Genomic DNA, 18,956 nt, shown 5'->3' with positions numbered 1-18,956 from the left:
TACTTTATAGCTTTTCTCTTTTTTTATAGATGTCCCAGAGCATGTCATCAGTATCCTCAAGACATTCTGAAAAAATAGCAATTAGAGAGTAAGTACATGTTCATTTTCATATAAACAGATGGATATGCCTTCAATAATAAGTATGTAGTTAAAGAATGTCACAATTCTTCTGTTCTTGCTCTGTGGTGAAAAGATATATATAGGTCATCTCTATAGTTTAGCTGTCAGTTATTGAACGATCCCAGTTGGGCATAAATCAATTTTTTTAAACTCTTTTTTTTTTTTTTAAACAAAAAAAGGCCTTTCTGAATTCTGTATGTTGGTGGCTTTCTTGAATTCTCTGCCTTTCTTTACACGGTTCATAAGGATAATGCCTCATGAGATTTCTGGAATCCTCCCAGAGTTTTCTTTTTGATTACTTCTTGCTTATCTGTAACTTTCTTGAAATCATGCGAAGAAAAAGTAGAAGGAATCCTGTTCACCCTGAATATGTGTAGTGCTCCATTATATTTCAAGAGAAGTTTTACCTTCCTGAAGTCTTCAAAACTTTTGGCTTACCTTGACAGAATGAAATGAAATTAACTCAAATATTTTGTTAGATATTCTCAATCTTTTAGCAGCTGTATGTAGAATTGTTACTGGAAAAAGAAGTATTAATTCTTGCAAAATATGAAAGCTACAGACAACTGTTCTTAAGTAATTTATCAGTCTGATACTGAGTAATATAAAAAAAGTTTTTGGAAGGAAGACCAACACAGCTTATTCCTTTAATGTTTTCTGAATTACACCAAATTGCATTTTTATTGTAACAAGGTCAGTATGTGCAGAATCAGCTTTTCCTCTGAGCATCTGAATATTCCGGCAGCTCTCCTGGTAGTCTTTGGTGAGGAAAGTGTCGTGAAAGAATTCATCTGTCCAATAGAGATGTCTTTAAGTCAGTATAGTCTGTCATCATAAGTCCAGGCAGAAAAGCCTGGAGTATTGTTTATTTAATCTGAAAGTGAACTTTAAAGAAGATGAGCTAAATTTCTCTCTAGATTTACCTATTTATCTCTGACTATGTATCTGCAATCTCCTTTTATGGAAAAGAGTTTTCCCCTTTCTTTGCCACTTCCTCCCCCATCCCCAGAGTAGTAGTAATATTTATTCTTAGAGCCCTCTCATGGTCTAATGCTTAATTTGTAGCTATCTTGGACTTCGTTTCATTAACGGTTAAATAATTTATTTCAACACATTTGCACTGTGAAACAGAAGTTGGACACATAAAAAGTTCTCTGAATTCTGTTACTGAAACTTGGCATGAGAACTCAGTGGCTTCTTGTGTTATCCTGGTGTCAAGAAGAAACAGATTTTTGAAACTTTTTATGTAAAGTCACCATGGTGTTTCTTTTGCTTTTAACCCTTTGATCAAAGTTGAACACTTCATCCCTTCTTTGTCCTGTGTGCTTAAAATTTTAAGATTGAATAGCTACATAAATGTTTTGCTGTATTTTTCTGTGTTCAAATTGACTTCAGTTTAAAACATCAAAAGAGTGTTTGTAAACACCGGTACAGTGATCATTACCATAAATATTGGTGAATAAAAATAATTTAAAATTGAAACATTAGTATTTTGTTAGGTACTTCTCTTTATATTTTAAAGCAGAACTGTTAGTTCTTTTGAAAAAAATAATTTGAGCTGAGGGATGTAGAAAAAATTTCAAAAACACTTTTTAAAAGGTAGAGTGTTTTGTTGACTTCAGAAAATATAAAATGTATAGGAGTTGGTATAACAAGTAGAAATGTCTGTGCTGCTGTTCATCTAAGTCTCAGTCTGTGCAATAGTTGGGAAAAAAATGTAGTATAATTAATGTAGTTTTAAGCTTCTATGCTTTTTTAGTTAAGTTCCTTGATTTTTTTTTTTTTTTTTTCCCCCGCCCCCCAGTTTTCAGGTTGGCGATTTGGTTCTCATTATCTTGGACGAAAGGCATGACAACTATGTATTGTTTACTGTTAGTCCAACCTTGTATTTCTTGCACTCAGAATCTCTTGCTGCACTGGATCTCAAACCAGGTGAGTGTGGTAAGTGTCAGATTACTTCCAATTATTATCTTCTCCTACAAATAACACTCTTAACTTTCTAACACTTAGTAAGTGTTTTTATAAATGTATATGTGATAAATATGAGAAGCATGTAATATAGATAACTGTCAGCTATCTTTGTAGCTTTTGCTATTTGTTTTGATGCTAAACATTTTTCAAGGCAGAACATTTTAAATCAAAAATTTATATAGATGTTAATATCTTGGAAAAATAAGGAAAAATACCTACACCTTCAAAGTAAGCTGTAAAAAAAAAAAAAGAGAGAAAATGCCAATTTTGTACACACACAGAGTATGTTAACGTGTCTATGGGGAAAACATTCCCATCAGGCTGCTTAGCTATTCAGTAGCATGAATAATAATGTATAATTGTGTAGGTCTCAGGCCTATTTTTATGTGGATTTATGTTTTCAATGTCTTTTTTGATGAGGAAAGTAAATACAAAACTCAAGGTAACATTTATGTCAAAACTGCATGCTCTATTCTTATTGTTTAATACCTGATTTTATGACGTTCTTTGAAGATTGTCTTTGGATAAAATTTGTTCTCTCTGTAGCTCATCTTTTCAAAGTGACTGGAATTTATGAACCCAAATACACATCTGGAATAAAATGTAGACCACACTAGAGGGGGATTTGCAAGCAATGTTTTTGCTGATAAAGTTTATCCACCCAATTTAAATGGTGTTTAGCAGGGCTCATATGTTTTCAGGGAACAGTTACTGTATGTTTTGCTTATGTTCAGGTTGATGGCACATTTGCTTTTTTCCTCCCTTAATCTTCACGTTACTTGTTGGCTATTTCTGGCAGCTATGTACATTTGGTTAAATTGAAGTATTAATCTTTTTTAAATGAGGAAAAATAACAATGCTTTGCAATAAACTATGTGCTATATTAGATTTATGTAAATATCTTTAAACTATCACACCTAGTATTTTTTGCAAACCAACATGCTCCCAACTTTGTTGCAGAAATGTCTAAGAACGTTTTGTATTAATTCTAATTTATCAGTAAAAGTTTCTGTATGTTGTTGCATGTCAGAAGCTGTCAACTTACTCTCAGTGAGCAGACTCATTGTAGATTTCAGTTATGATGAAAGATGATAGTTCTGAAATAACTGTGTAGTCTCCAGAAGATCACCAAGCTCTAACTGCATTCTGAGACTGCTGAAGAATCTGTCCCGTATGTGTTCTGTGAAACATACAGGAAGAACTCCTATCTTACTTGTAGATGTAATACATTCTGAGCTATGGCATTAGTAGTGCATACATAACTATGGGGTATATCATTTATTTTCTTACTACTGGTTTACATATATAAGGTAAAAACCATGTCGCTTTGTATATTAGTCTGAGTACACAATTCACTGACCTGTCTGTTTTCAAATGGATTTAGCTTGCTCCATTCCTTACCACTTGCTAACCAGAGTTAGTCTCAAATTTGAGAAATCTGCACATAAAACAAACACAAAGACTTATCATTTGCTTTAGAAGCACATTTGTCTTTAGCGCTGTACTTCAGGAAACCATGTCTTCATTCTATTTCTGCATCAGGGAAGTGGAGAAAATGAAACCCAGAACACTAATATTATTTGTGATAGATTAAAATTGGTGTGGACCTAGGTGCTGCAAATTATTGTTTTAAGGGCTGCCAAAACGTTGCATCTAAATCTGACCTTTTGTACCAACATGCACATATCAAGTTAATCCTGTGTAGATCCACCTACAGGATTAAGTGTCAGGGAATTAGGCTGTTGTAGGTTGTCTCTACCTACGTTAAGAGCACTTAGAATGCTGTGACAACACTGAAATTGCTTGAGGACTGCATGGTTTCTGAGTTGTCCCTTATCTTCAGCATACAGAAGTTTTCATTTGCAAATGTAAGGAAAAAAACCCTGCATCTTTCTCACTATCTTTGTTAGATCAATGAAGTCTGTCAGCCAAGCAAATTCAAAAAACCTTAAGATTAGTTGTAGAGCATTCAGGCCAGATATGAATACTTTGCACTGATTTGTAGGAGTGTGGAGTAGAACAGAATCTGCTCTCTTATCAATAGGCAAACTAATCCTTGTCATGGTTTAACCCTAGACAGGACTAAGGCCCACACAGCTGCTCACTCAGTGTCCCCCTGGTGGGATGGGGAGAGAATTGGAAAGGTAAAAGTGAGAAAACTCGTGGGTTGAGATAAAGACAGTTTAATAGGTGAAGACAGTTTAATAGGTGAAGCAAAAGCTATGCAGGCAAGCAAACCAAAACAAGGAATTAATTCACTACTTCCTGTGGGCAGGCAGGTGTTCAGCCATCTCCAGGAAAGCAGGGCTCCATCACATGTAACAGTTAGTTGGGAAGACAAACGCCATCACTCCAAACGTCCCCCCTTCCTTCTTCTTCCCCCAGCTTTGTATGCTGAACATGATGGCATATGGTATGGCATAGCCCTTTGGTCAGTTGGGGTCAGCTGTCCCAGCCGTGTCCCCTCCCAGCTTCTTGTGCACCCCCAGCCTACTCGCTGGTGGGGTGGGGTGAGAAGCAGCAAGGGCCTTGACTCTGTGTAAGCACTGCTCAGCAGTGACTAAAACATCCCTGTGTTATCAACACTGTTTCCAGCACAAATCCAAAACATAGCCCCATACTAGCTACTGTGAGGAAAATTAACTCTGTCCCAGCCAAAACCAGCACAATCCTGAGGGGTAAGATTAAAATTTCAAACTCTGATTCTTGAGTGACTCATGTTCTAGTTACTAGATACAGTATCTCATAAATAGTCATGCTTAGAAAAGCATTGATTTTAGTATTATGCAGAGCATGTGAGCTGTTCCTTCCGTCTGTTTTGATGTTTTCTTCATGCCATGATTAGTGATAGAAATAGGAGAGCAAGTAAAATGGATATAATTTCTTGGAATACAAGGCAAATATGCATTTCCTTACTGTTACAGAAAAGGATACAAGTTGGATGTGTATTTATGCCCACTTTGTTGCCCTTTTGACCTGTCAGTTTATTATTGAGGTTTTTCACTTTTCTCCTTTCTGAACAGTATTGGGTACTCTCAAAGACTGCAGCCAAACTAACAGACTTGCAGGGCTTTAAAATTATTATTTAGGGGTAACTAATTTCCATCAGTAATACAGAAAAATAATAAAATGTTTCAGTAAGGGCAATAATAATAGCTGAGTACAGAAGACTTCCTATCCTTTGAAATACTTCAAGAAATTCTTACCTTAAATCAGACCAAAAGGTTGAGATGAGTTGACTAGAATAATTTTGAATCATTAAATGAATTTCAGTTTTGATTTGCATTTGTCTTCTCTAATGTTAACTTTTAAAACAAAATTTAAACTGCAAAATCTTTTTTTGTTTGAAAATGCCAGTGACCTGTCTTGACATCTGAACTTATTTAATTTCTGTTAATTTATTTAAAAAAGGTTTTTTGAAGAATTTCTGCTTTCAATGAAATAACTTTAGCAAATAATCTTTAACCATATTGAATGTAATATCCTGTTACCTGTAGTTGATTATCCAAAATAATAAATACGTTGTCTCTTTAGCTTCAGGTGCATCTAGGAGGCCTTGGGTGCTAGGAAAAGTGATGGAAAAGGAATATTGCCAGGCAAAAAAGGTAAGGAAATAGGAATGGAAAATCAACTGTTAAAATTAATAGAGAAGAAAATCAGATTTAATGTTTGTAACAATTGTGAAAAGTACTCTCTACATAAGTGAGATGAAAATTGTCCTGGGTTCTGCCATTCCTGCTCTGTGTTTTAGTCAGTGAATAGCAAGAGAAGGGGAACTAGAAAAAAGAGTAAGTGAGCAGTGGCTTGGGTAGTTGTGTCTATACTGCCCAGAACCTTGCCAGACTTGAAAGGGTCTTGTAAATGCTGAGAGGTGGGAATCAGTTTCTGCTTAAAAATATAAAAATTAGAGGAATAATCCCACATTTCTAATGTAATTTGATTTTTTGTTTGTTTGTTTTTTGTAGGCACAAAACAGATTTAAAGTTCCTTTGGGTACAAAATTCTACAGAGTGAAAGCAGTACCATGGAACAAGAAAGTATAACACAACAAAATTTTAGTTCATTCTGTCTCCATTCTTTTTTGACTTGTCCTTCAGTGCTTGTTCATCGCTCCAAATAGCAGGCCATCTTTTTATACTGAGGTTGTGTGACAAGATACGTCATTGATGTACTGCTTTTACTTTTTAACAGGTCACGTTTTAGAAACAAGAATTTCATCAAAAACTCTGGCCCTAATTGTTCCAGTTTTTTTACCCAGATAACTTTAGGAGTGTGGACCAAATGAGTTCATTTTCTCAAAGGGCAACCACATGAAACATGGTTTGTTAGCCATGTTAATTGCCTGTTAAATATACATTAGCTTGTATTTAGATGTTAAATGTTAGTTACCATTATTACCAGCATACGTCCTTTTGTGAAATCATTATCAAAGTACTTGCACTCTTTAACAGATTCTTTATATGTGTAAAATTCATCAACTATTTAAAGAGGAGTGTTCATTGCATGCAGATAATCATATAATTTTTCTTCAACATGAGTTTGCCTCAGTAGATGAATAAAAATAACTACTGCAACTTGTTTCATTACATGAAAATGCTCTTTAATGTTAAAAAAACCTTGTAATTTGATAGACTGATTTTGAAAATCAGTGACAGTTAGATCTGCAATCTTCAAAAGCACTTTCGATGGATTGATCACACAGATTCTGGAGGGAAGATACCTGTGCTGTTTGGTAAAAGTGAAGCACTTGTTCTTCCCAACAAAACAGAAATCTTGTATTAATCTATTTAGAAAAATCATATTGATGAAATTGTATTTCATGGTTGAGTTTCAGGAAAAAACTCATTGTACATTAACCATACAAGAGTCATTTAAGTAACAAATTATTGTAATTGTAAAAGACATGTAGAATTTTAAAACAATAAAGATTTGAAACTGTATGTGTTTGAAGTACTTGTGTGCCTTTTAAATACTATCTATAATATTTGTTTCATGTTAATCTGTTGCAGCTTCTCTCTGATTCCTCCAGCAGTTTCATTACATAGAAATACCTAAATTTTCTACAAGAGGCATTAATATTCAACAACATTCAGGAATTACAAGGATTACCTTGTATTGATAAAAAAGAATTTAAGTAGACAGAAATAAATTTTGTCAGCAAATCAAACTTATAAATGAAATTTTTCAAAATAGTTATACTGGCTACATTTTTTAAATGTAGTTAATTTATTTTATTTTTTTGATAACAGTATAAAGGATGTACTATAAATGTGTAGCCAATGGAAAGTGAAAAATTCTGGATTAAATTTTGACCTTATATCTAGGACTTAATCCACAGAGTTATTCAACTGTAATTTATCTTCAGAAGGTGTGGAGTGGCGGAGGAAGAGAGATAAAGAAACAGTCACATGAAAATGTCAATGCTTCTGCCCATATGTTGCAAATACTATTCCTCCAGACTAACCAGTCCACTTGAATACCAAGAAACTTCTGTATATGCTTTATTTAAAATTTTGTTGAACAATTTTAAGTTCAGATTTTTATGAAATGCATGGGCTTGCAGTTGTATCACACCTTTGATGAAATAAATCTAAGACAATTGATCTCTGGAAAACAGAATGTCATTTCGTCAAGTTGCATTCTTATCTGACTTAAATTTGCTAGTTGATGTACTGACTTTTTTAAAATTGCTTAGCAAAAAAAGTTCCTCCTTCTTCAAGAACAGTATTACCATATTTGAGTACTGCCCAGTGTCACATATGTAAATAACATAGATCTACAGAACAGGATTAAAGCAAAAAAAATCATGATGCAATTATTTTTTTAATCACTGAATTTTTGACCTTCAACTAAATGGGAATTAGTTCTGTCTGCAATTTGGATGCTTTCTTGTTCCTTTAGTCAACTGAGTCACAGTTGGTTTAAGAAGGTGCGTGCATAGCATGATTCATTCCTTCTAATATGCCAAGTGTTTAGAAGCCTCTGTATCTTTTACCCCACTGACAAAACTTTCCCAGCCTCAGATAATCTCCCTACTGCTCTGAATATTATTTGTACTTTAGGGACTAATCGTCACCCAGAAGCCACCAGGCCTAGCTAAGAGGCACAGAGTCCTTGCATTTCTGGGAGAACAGTTACTCCTTGAGTAGCAGCAATGGATCTGCGTAGCAATGTGCAATCCAACACTACAACGTAAGATCCCACTCTTCTGTTATTGAATAGTCCGCATCAAAGATAAGTAAAAGGTCGCACAGAATTTTCTCCATGGAGGAGAGGATGTGTTTGTCAAGTTCTTCCAAGTTGGATAAAGCTGTGAATTTGATGATGGCCCTACAGGACTGTGCAGCTACAAGCAGCACTCATTTTTGGGCATGCAAAAATTAAAGTGTTTTTGTAATACTCTCATTAAGCACTAAGGCCTGTGTGTCTTGCTACTCTGTGTGGATGACATATCATGAAGTTCATTGCAGGCGCTGAGATGGTGTCTTGAGCGCAGAAGTGAGGTGAGTAACACCTCCATGCTGCGAATTAAAAGAAAAAAAACCTGAAGTTATTTCATCTTTGTCTGTAAAAAATCTGAGCTTTCTAGTCTGTTTATTGTTGCCCAGATTAAATATATATATATTTAAACTTATATGTGGACAGTAGCAGTGATGATTTATGATGCTATGAAAGTTGGCTTGATTTCTAGCTTAAGATAGCCAAAGGCATGACTGACGTTTATATAACTCAGAAACACATGAGCAATATATGAAAGTGAACTTGTGAAGTACCTAAATAAATTGATTAAAATGAAGTACTGTAATGCAAACTGTGAGGGAAGAAAAAGTCCTTCTCTGCTGATATCTGCCACTTAAAAGAATACCAGGATGTATCTGTTATTGTTACATGACATCATATTTTTAAAATATAACTAACCAGCAATGGCTTTGGTTTTTAGGAATATTTGTCATGTGTTTCATTTTATAATCTTTATGTATATTCAAAATGGAAATTCTGTCAAACAAACTCCTAACATTCAGTAATGATTCTGAACAGTCATTGAAAAAAACGTAGTTTACATATTTTTTTTGTACGTCACAGCCTTACTAGTTCTTGAAACTATGCTTGTTATGCTCCACCTATGTGTTTCATCTTGCTGCATAACAAAACTTTGTATATAGCTATATGATTTGGATGAGGAGCATATTCGGAGGGGATGGGGGGAAGTTGGAGGATAAATTCGATGATCTGAGACTTCTCTAATTCTTTTGTGCAGCTGCATGTTGGAAGCTTACTGATTACTAAAAAAGCCTCTTGTGCTACTGCTAATATATGTTTATTCCATAAGTCTGGCTTTAGACAAAGGCAACTATATTTTTTTTTTAAGTGCAAAAAGGAACATGAATGGTAGAGAAAGTTGATTGAAAGCAAATGTTACCCTGCAGACTCAACACAAAAAGGATGTGATCAGTTAAGGGAACTTTTTTTTTTCATTGTTCTTGGAAGCCTATATCCATTTGAACACTCTGGGAAGCACATGGCTTTTTGCACTGCTCTGTAGTAGGTCTCGAGTCAGGAGCTTGTGCTGTTCAGAATTCAGCTGTGGTTCATTTGAATCTTAAGATGGTCTATGAGTACGACCAGTTTACACTTGAGGATACACTTTCCCTAAATATAATTGTCGTTATATGTGTTGCATAGCAGGACTGGAAGGTCTGCGCTCTGCTCTGCAAAATTATTCTGTGCCTTTTTTGCAGCGCAAGTTTTCTCCATGACCTAATATTGCATCTTTTCTTGTTTTGTGGAGTTTTAGCTAGAAGTGAGATTGGCTGTAAATGGAGCAAAAATTGAATAGTACTTTGTAGTGCTTTTTCGTTCCTATAAATTTTTCATTAATAAATTGTAATGCGGGGCATTACTTCTTAGTGCCAGATTGATAATTCTAGAAATGGAGCATTCACCATACAAGAAGTCTATTGTTTTTCCAAGCTACATTTACCTATTAAACTTCAGTGAACTATCTCAGTGCTGCATTTTGAGGTCACTGATGTCTTTAGATCACTTTACAAGCCATGCTGCAGTCCTAAAGCAGTGATGATAAATGATAAAGGATAAACAGTTACTTCCTTTAGTACTCACTGTATTAACACTTGCTCGTATCAACAACATCCACATATAATACTGGGGAGCATGGGAAAATCTAGTTCCCAGAGTCCAAATACTGGCAAAGAACTGAGCTCAGTGTTGACACACAAGTAGTGTCAGACTCGCAGAACGGTTGAGGTTGGAAGGGACCTCCCAAGGTCATCTTGTCCAACCCCCTGCTCAGGCTGAATTTGCTGCGACTTTTTCACTAAAGGTCTTGAGTTTACGACTAATCTGGCAAACATTCAACTTAGTCCTTTGTTTTGAAGCCTGGGTTGAAACTGATGGTATAATTTGAGTAATTTTTCGCCTCAAAATTCATTATCTTAGGTAAATGCTAGCTTTTAACATGCTTTCACTAGAAAATGTTTTTTTTTTTTATTTTAAATGCAAGAAGTGTGACAGCCGCCAAATTGTTATTTCTATGGCTGCTCCCAGCAAACACACCAAATTTTTGTTCTGTATATTAATTCAATTTCAGACTTCTAATAGAATGTTTCAGGCCATGAATTTATGGTATATCACTGCATTGCTGAATAGTTGCTCCATATTTTTGACTCAATTCTATGATGCTCATTATGGGTGGCAGCCTTGCTTTTCTTTCCCTAACTTTTCCTGGTTGGACTTAAATTTGCCTTTTACCTATTTGTCTTGGGACTTAAGAAGTAGTTTTCACTGTCTGTTTTGCTTTCTAGGCAAAATTACTGAGTAAGGAGCAGATTTTTCTGTGGTGGGAGGAGCGTTGCTAGTAATCTTGTCTCCTAACCAAGAATTTGTACACTTTGCCAAAGGGTGTTAATGGAGAAGCTTTGTCATCACACTCATGTAGATTAATAAATCCTGTTTCTGCCCCAGATCTCTACATGAGATCTACTTATTCTAAACACACGTATGCATGCTTGTGTACGTACCTTTAACAAATGCCAATACTTGCAGCCAAAGCTGCCATGTTCTGGTCCTGTTTACATGTGCTGGGAGTATTAGAGGTCCAGAAAAATTCAGAAACTAAGTAATGCCTCAGTTTTTTTTTTTGTGAAGATTAGCTACAGGACTAGGACCTGTGTATTTGTATAACCAAAGTGTTTCTGTTTTTTGAGAGTTTAACATTTATAAGCTTACCCATTCTATAGTCATTGTAGGAAAAATATCAAGAAACTAAAAATAGAATAGCCTAAAGATCCTGGCTACTTAAGGAGAAGCAGTCAGTTTTAAGTACCTTTGCATCTCTGAGCCTGTATTAATTTAAGCAATTGGAATATTACCACTTAACGTCTAATGTAATTGCAGTTGTAACTGGGAGACTGCTGAGCTATGCCTCTCAGAGGGTGCTGGTCAGCATTAATTGACTACCATGTCCCTTGTGAATGGTGGGGTGTATTTTTAGCGCAATGGTTGAAATAGTAGAAAAAGCTTATGATGAATGCTGAACTTAGCAAAGACGTTCCTGATAATGTAGAAAACTGATCATTTTTTAAACTTCAGAAGAGAGCTTTATTTTGTGTAACTACTCTATACACAGAAAAAAGGTATTTAGTTTCAATTGAAACCAACTACCTAAAATCAACTGTCTGCTTTTAAAAGGGCTGTAAGCTGGAAATAACCTTTCTTGGTATATACTAAGCTTTCTTGAATTGGACTGAAATAATTTTTCAGAGATTGTACCTTTATTTGATCAACAAAACAGCTAAGCAGTAAAATTCCCTCTTTTAATTTTAGACCTTGTAATACTCATCATATTTGTAATCCTTATGTTTGTAGTTCTTACGTATATGTGAACTTTTGTAAGCACAAATAATTTGCCAGAGATATGATGCATGCAGTTAAATATGCTTCTTTTGACCTTCCAACAATACACTGTAGAGTTTGCAAAAAATTTCCAAATTAACAGTAAAGTGTAAGTACATATATAATGTTGTGCTTGATTTGTGGCTAGTCCAGAATACCAGATCTTTTGAACCTATGTATGATTGCATTGTGTGTATATACTGTGATGGCATATGCTTCAATTTTTGCAATGATTAAGTTTTTAAGCACTGAAGAATTAAGGAAATGTCAGCTTACGACTGCTTGTCAAACTTTGCTTTCATATGCATGAGGATGCACTTTTCATTTAGCTAATTAGGTGCACTTTTCCTGCTCTTCTTGTCTCTTCCACATCTGTTCACACAGTTATACATTAAAAGCTTGCCTTGAACATGTGATTACAATCTTGTCCTTTTTATGATGACAATTTCTGAGCAGAATGCTTGCTATGTGCCTCTTAGGTAAGACGTGAGTGTCTCCAGATTATCCACTTGTTTTTGATACCTGAAAACCAAGGTGACCAATCTGAGATACTTGGACTGCTGTTTCAGAGGATAGCAGTTCATAGCTTCAAATACTGTGCTCTCACAATTTGTGCTTTCTCCATTAGGTAACAAAGAAACTTCTATTACAAAGTAAAACAATGTGTGCAAAGGCACATAGCGCCAGAATTAAAAGCTACAGCCTTACATCTATGCCCCGTTTGACGCTTCCGATTCTCCTCTTAGGTACCTCTGGAAACTGAATGTTGGTAGTCTGCGTGGGTCAGTTCTTACTCTGTAAGCCAGTTTCCTGTATAATACAAGGTATGCAGTTGTACTGTGGTGTGTATCAAATCACATACCCCTTTCAGACTATATCTTTAAGGGACACCTAATACACACAATAGAAAATTCATTTTTACAATGGTTGACTCAAGAGCTGGAGTCTATTTTCAGCTGGGTCTTGTAGGTTTCCATTTCTATCTGCTGGGATATTGTGCATTTTTCTGCTTTATATTAGACTTCCATAATGTGCTTACCTGAAAATAGGAAAAATCATTCCTAGTGCTTCTCCATCTGTCAAATTACTTCTTTCTTTCCTAATCTACAAGTGTAATCTTGAACTTTCATTCTTTCTGTGGATATAGTTCCTTAGCAATCATCTTGAGAAATTTTGTTAAACTTATGTCCCAATACTCCATAGGAAATTTAGGATGAGCCATGATTTTTATAAGGTCCTTTTTGACTGTCTATGATAATCTCTGTCTTTTTAGTCTCACTTTACTCTTTCCAGCTCTTCAGTGAGTTTGGGGGGAGGGACTTACTGTTGACAACTCAAGTCCATTCTGTATACCCCTGTGTGGTTGAATGAAATAAATGCATTTGTCTCATTGTGGAGCTGAATCACATTTTCCATTGCACGTACGTAGTTTAACCTATCCACCGGTGACAAAGAATAGTGCATGAGCTTTTAATGCCCTGGTGCTGGAGCTGGTTGGTAAGTTTTTAATAGAGAGTTCTTTTTTGGAAAATCCTGACTCTTAGGAACTTGAAATGTCCCATAGAAGTACATCTGACGCTTAGGAAACTTCTCATGAGTAGATATGCCACCATGTAATCTGGCATGAAGGGAGTCATCTGCTGTTAAGGGAAGACGCCTTGCTGTCTGACTTCCAGGCCATTGATCAAATAGCTTTCTCCAAGGGGTCTCACAGTTCATTTTTTTCCTTAATTACAAGAATTAAGCATCAAAACTGCAACACTTTCTATGCAATGGAACAGCTGTTTAGTAGCCATCAGTGGCACCAATCTCTCTCCTACCTACAAAGCATTTTTATAACCAAATATTTTAACAGATATATTAAGAAATTATGAGAAGGAAAAGAGGTTAAAATGACTTTATTTTCTGTATCCATTAAACAAAGTGTTCAGGTTTTAAACTTTTCTATCAACTTATTTTTGTAATGTTGTGCTCCTTTGCCTGTCAGACAATGACATTTATTGGTTTTGTGTTTCTCGGACAACTGAAATCAACACCTGTCTTACATCTTTTGTTTTAAACAACAGGCTACATAGCAGTTTTTATTCTGCAGAAACATCTTGGTGTCACTGAATCTCAGACTAGCTTAGGTAATTCTGCTGTAATTTCACTGGCAATCAAATTTTGAGGCAATAATCAACATTTTAAAGATGGTGTTGTCTATATGGTAATTATTCAAATGAATGCATCTCTGCTTGCTTCCTGTGACAGCTATAGAAGATGAAATTGTAAACCTATTCAGGAGTTCAATGCATAATTTGATTTTTTTTTTCCTAGCTTTACAGAAAATTTTGTTCAAGCATCCTCAAAATGGATAAAGAGAACCAAAATTATACTAATAAGTATTATTTTTATTGTAAGGAAAATAAATCTGTAAAGTATGTCTTGTACTTTTAAGCATAAGATAATCTTTTAAATAAGAAGGAAGTCTAATGATGAGGCTGTTCAATCATCGCCCAGTAGATGTTCTTGGAAACCAGTTTTAAAAGATGAGATGAGAAAAATTACAAATCTGCTATGTTGTGCTAATGGCTACAATTCTCTTTTGCTGAACTTTACATGTTGAGCAGCGTGAGAATAGTATTCTTAAGAGTTTATGGTTACTATCTTCACCGGTACTGAGAAATGAGTTGGAAACCTTTAAAACTAAATGCATTTTTACAGCCTAAAGAACAGAGAGCCTTGGCTGAGAGCTCGTACCCACATGTGCTGAGGGGTACCACTTAATGACCAGTGGGGAGAAACTTAATGCTGGTACAAAAAAGGAAAAGTGGGGAAGAAATGGCAATCCTTTTGCTTTCTACTTGTCACAGAATTTACACCATCTTCCCTAAATACTCTTCACCTGCTCTTCATGTTTTCAGTTGCTCCATATTTGTTATTTAACTTGTTTAATTATTTCCCTGGGTTGGTGGGATTTTTATTTTTTCCATGGGGGATTTCTGCAGAAGCTGAATCACTTTGCTACAGGCTGGATGCTATTTTCCTTCATGCCCATACCTTCTTGTCTTCAGTAAACATGGTGTCAGCCTCCCTGCGTGCACTGTTTATACTTGTGATCCTCTTGCTGAATTTACAGGTGGGAAATTAATGGCAGCACTGCTTTGCTGTAGACCGGGCGTATTGGCTTTGTGCTGGGTTGTAACAGTTGTAACGGAAAGCCCCAGCATAATGGTCTCGGCTCTCCTGCTGCTCTGGACTGGTTTTATAGCGTTTTAGCTTTCTTCGTCAATGGCACCTCGTGCACATTCCAGGGGAGCGACGCACCCGCTGTTTATGGCCAGTTCTGCTGCCCGGGTGACTTGTTTGATGTGTTTTCACAGCAGGTTGTTAGTCGGATGTTGAGGTTGCCTGCTTCATACTGTAATTATTATCCCATTGCTTGCGTTAGTGTTGTGGTGAATTAAATATTTCTTTCTAATGAAATGCTCTTTCCCATATGATGCTTTAACACTCAACCTGCTTGCATAATCCTGCTTTGTGGGTTCAGGAGTTCAGTTAGTTTCTGTATTACGAGCCCTTCACTCTCTTGGTGAAGGCAATGGAGCCAGTTTAAAGGAGCAAAGGAGGGACTGGATGTTTGAATATGTGCCAGGGAGCAGTAGACCATGCTGAGAGCACAGGTCTGACTGTTGTTGGCCTGTGGCCATGCTCATGATGCAGGGTCTTTAGGATGTTGGTTTGCCTCGTGCCTTTCCTTGCATGGAGCCAGGCTGCTGCGGCTGCATTGACCCCTGGAAGTAGGTGTGAAGAAGAGGAGGACAGTGGGGGTGTTGAAGAAGCCCTGCCAGAAGCTTCCTGTGATTCCTCTGGGCATAAGTCCTGGGAACAGGTACCCAGACGGTCCAGACCATTTTAGCCCAGGTTTTAGCTCCTTGGCCAGCAGAACAAAAAGTCATTTCTGAAGCTGTTAAAGTTTAACGTTTCAGCTGAGTGCTAAGAGCACTCTGCAGGATCAGTGGTGAAGCAGTTCTGCACATGTTGTTCTCAAAGAAACTAAACACAGGACACTGTTTGAAGCTTACCCCCTTTTCTACAAAGTGTGACGCTGCAAGCGGTAGTCATTTGCAAACTCCCCCAAAAATTCAGTCCATTACCCTGCCAGCTCCAACTCTTCCCAATCACAAATATTCAGAGTTCAAACCACTTGCGGTTGTGGCATTTATATATACTTAATACACCTCCAGAAAGTACAATCTCCACATTTTTAGCTTCTTACAATAGATGAATAGTTTCTGCAGGACAATGTCTGTCACTGTTGCATAACCTTCTTTGGGTTCTTTCCGAGGGAATATTTTTGTTAAGTCTATGAACACAGTTGTTAGATAAATGACAGAGCAATAGTAGCACTTCCATTTCTGCATGTTTAGTTATTCCTTTTTAAACAAGCATATGATCATAATGTGGAAGTTGAAGTAGTTGATTTAGTAGTTATTTTCATTTTTAATCCATTCTAGATGTGAAAAAAATGTGATGAAATTCCAATGCAGGGGAGGACTATTATTAAATTTTTGAAGGCGTAAAGTGGATCTTGTTAAGTTACTATTTCAAGTGTGTCCTAGGAATCCAGGAGTCTTTTTATAACACAAAAGCTGTGGGTTACTTCAATGAAAAGGAAAAAAGCTAACTATTATTCTCATACAATTTTTTTTTACATAAGTAATGTTTAAATCTATTTTTAAAGTTACAAAATTAGGTGGTTTCTTATTTTAAAACCAGAGTTAAAAAATTAAGGTTCTTTTTTATTGAACTGTATCGATGTATGCAGGGTAGTTAAACAGGTATTTTGTGGTTTTAAGACACTTCTCGTGTGTGTTTATTTGAACTATAAAAGTAGGCAATAAATATGGTAACAGCTACAATGGAATTACTTGCTTTCTTCCTTGTGTTTCACCCTTGAGAAAAGGATTGTGACTAAGGCAGTATGCCTGAGCTGTTAGTGCCCTGCTTCTAACATATGTTTCTATATAGGTTATGTAGCATGAAAGCAGCAATACAGTGTTGCTGCATCAATAGCTATATGACTGTGTGATGTTTTGAATGTGCTTAATGTAAAGCTGATAATTCCCGTCTCCTGTTTCTGTCTGATCTGAGATTAGTCTTTTCATTAGACCGACTTCCTCTAGGCCTGCTTTTAAAAGTTGCATGTGTTGAAGACAGACATCAAAAAAGAGTAATTTCCTGCAAGGCATTAGTTTAAGTAGCCTATTTCTCCTTTTTTTCCACTAAGTTCTAATTTTGATTTGTGAGTGAATGTATCTCCTGTTTTAAAAAAAAAAAAGAATAAAAATTGTAAGGGAAGCATGGGACTGGCCATACAGACTACATTTATGCTTTGGAAGAAGAAAAAACCCAAATTTTAGAGAAATAATAGAGTTTTAGAACAAATAATGAAGGAAGATCTATGGCTAATGGATAAAGTAACTCGCTGGGTATTGGACTAGAGGATACTTTCTTAAGGATAAGTAACAATATTTTACTATACTGTAATTCCACTTATTCTTAGTAATGGCTACTCATAATTCCACTTATTTCTCTGTGTGGTGTTTTGGTAGATGGAAATAAGGATCTTGGTTGAGTTGCTTCTCCAGGTCTGTGTTTCACGTAGACTTAAGCCTTAAGCCTTACAACCCACAGCTGCTCTGCATCTTATTCCTTTTCTCCCATTTGTCATGTTTTCCACTTTCTACATTGTATGTTTAGCCCTTGTTCTTTTCCTTGTCTCCTGATTTTTCATCTCCATTATTTGATACTGTAGGAGAATATTATAGAATTTTTTCCTTGAGGAGATTGCATCATTTGCTACCCAAAGGTCCTGAACTGTGAAAGAACAACAGGAGCAGTGCTGTGCTGGGCAGCTGAAGCTCATCTGCTGATAGTTTGCTTCTGACCTGAAGACTTCACACTTTGAGTGCCTCTTTGATGGCAATTTTAAGGAGGAAATGGCTGCTTCCATTTCAGGAAGGTATTAAAACTACGAAGAGGCAAGAAAAATTTAGTTGTCTTCAGGGTAGAAGTGAAAATCGATTATTCGTGGTATTAGCTGCTTGCAAAAGTTTCAGTACTTGTAAGAAATATCAGAGTGGAATGGCGTTATTCAGGCTTGAGGTGGAAATTAGCAATGTGATGCGGATTCTAGAATAATCCTGAAAGTTCATAAATTAGATATTCTCGTAACAGGAATAGCTATCGACTTTGAAGGGGGAAGGAAATTTTTATTTATTTTTGCCACAGCTGAAAGGATGATCAGGGGAAGATCGCTGGGTGCAGACTGCTGGGAAGAGCGAGCCCAGCAGTGGCTGCGACCCCAAGGAAAGCCAGCGGGGCTCTGGAGACCCAGTGACATCTGCAAAGTGGCATCTGCTGATGTGCGCTTCCACAACGGTGAAAGGATTATGTGCTGGTAATATCAGCCACGTACACAGCCGTAGTGTGGCTCAGTGTGAGCTGTGCTTTTTGTTTGTGCTGAAGATTATGGAAGTTTTCTGAAGGTTCCCATGTGCTTCACCAAATACTCCAATGGATCCTGGTTTTCCCAGTATTGCTGGTTTTCTAGCATGGGAAAAGGTTCCCATAATCCTCACTGTTCGTAAGATGCAAATATATGAAGTAGTTAATGAAAGACATCTGATCCTGCATGGGGCTGTATTTCCAGGGCAGAATGTCGATCCCTAATGTGTTACCTAAAGATACATTAAAAGAATACATGAAAGTCTCTGACCAGTTCAGAGATTTAAGAAGACCTTTTCACAGAATCACAGAATCGTATAGGTTGGAAAAGACCTTTAAGATCATAGAGTCCAACTGTAAACCTAACACTACCACAACCACCACTATACCATGTCCCTAAGCACCTCATCCTAATGTCCTTTAAATACCTCCAGGGATGGCGACTCAACCGCTTCTCTGGGCAG

At 36.4% G+C, this 18,956-nt stretch overlaps 1 protein-coding gene across 5 annotated transcripts in view; it reads left to right on the top strand.

Annotated features, from left to right (window-relative positions):
• Positions 1-7,690, top strand: part of RB1CC1 (RB1 inducible coiled-coil 1) — an 80,261-nt gene extending 72,571 nt beyond the window's left edge. For 4 of the 5 annotated variants that reach the window (XM_075494659.1, XM_075494661.1, XM_075494660.1 and 1 more), the window contains 4 exons: positions 30-88; positions 1,925-2,061; positions 5,626-5,696; positions 6,057-7,690. In XM_075494659.1, the coding sequence (XP_075350774.1) occupies positions 30-88; positions 1,925-2,061; positions 5,626-5,696; positions 6,057-6,134 (345 nt within the window). In that variant the 3' untranslated portion in view covers positions 6,135-7,690. The remainder of the gene's footprint in view (positions 1-29; positions 89-1,924; positions 2,062-5,625; positions 5,697-6,056) is intronic. The other variant, XM_075494662.1, reaches the window with a different exon arrangement.
• The last annotated feature ends 11,266 nt before the right edge of the window (positions 7,691-18,956 follow it).

The sequence above is a fragment of the Mycteria americana genome, chromosome 2, assembly GCF_035582795.1.
Source record: "Mycteria americana isolate JAX WOST 10 ecotype Jacksonville Zoo and Gardens chromosome 2, USCA_MyAme_1.0, whole genome shotgun sequence".
NCBI lineage: Eukaryota > Metazoa > Chordata > Aves > Ciconiiformes > Ciconiidae > Mycteria > Mycteria americana.
Note: the sequence above shows the minus strand (reverse complement) of the source record. Positions and strands in the feature narration are given on the sequence as shown.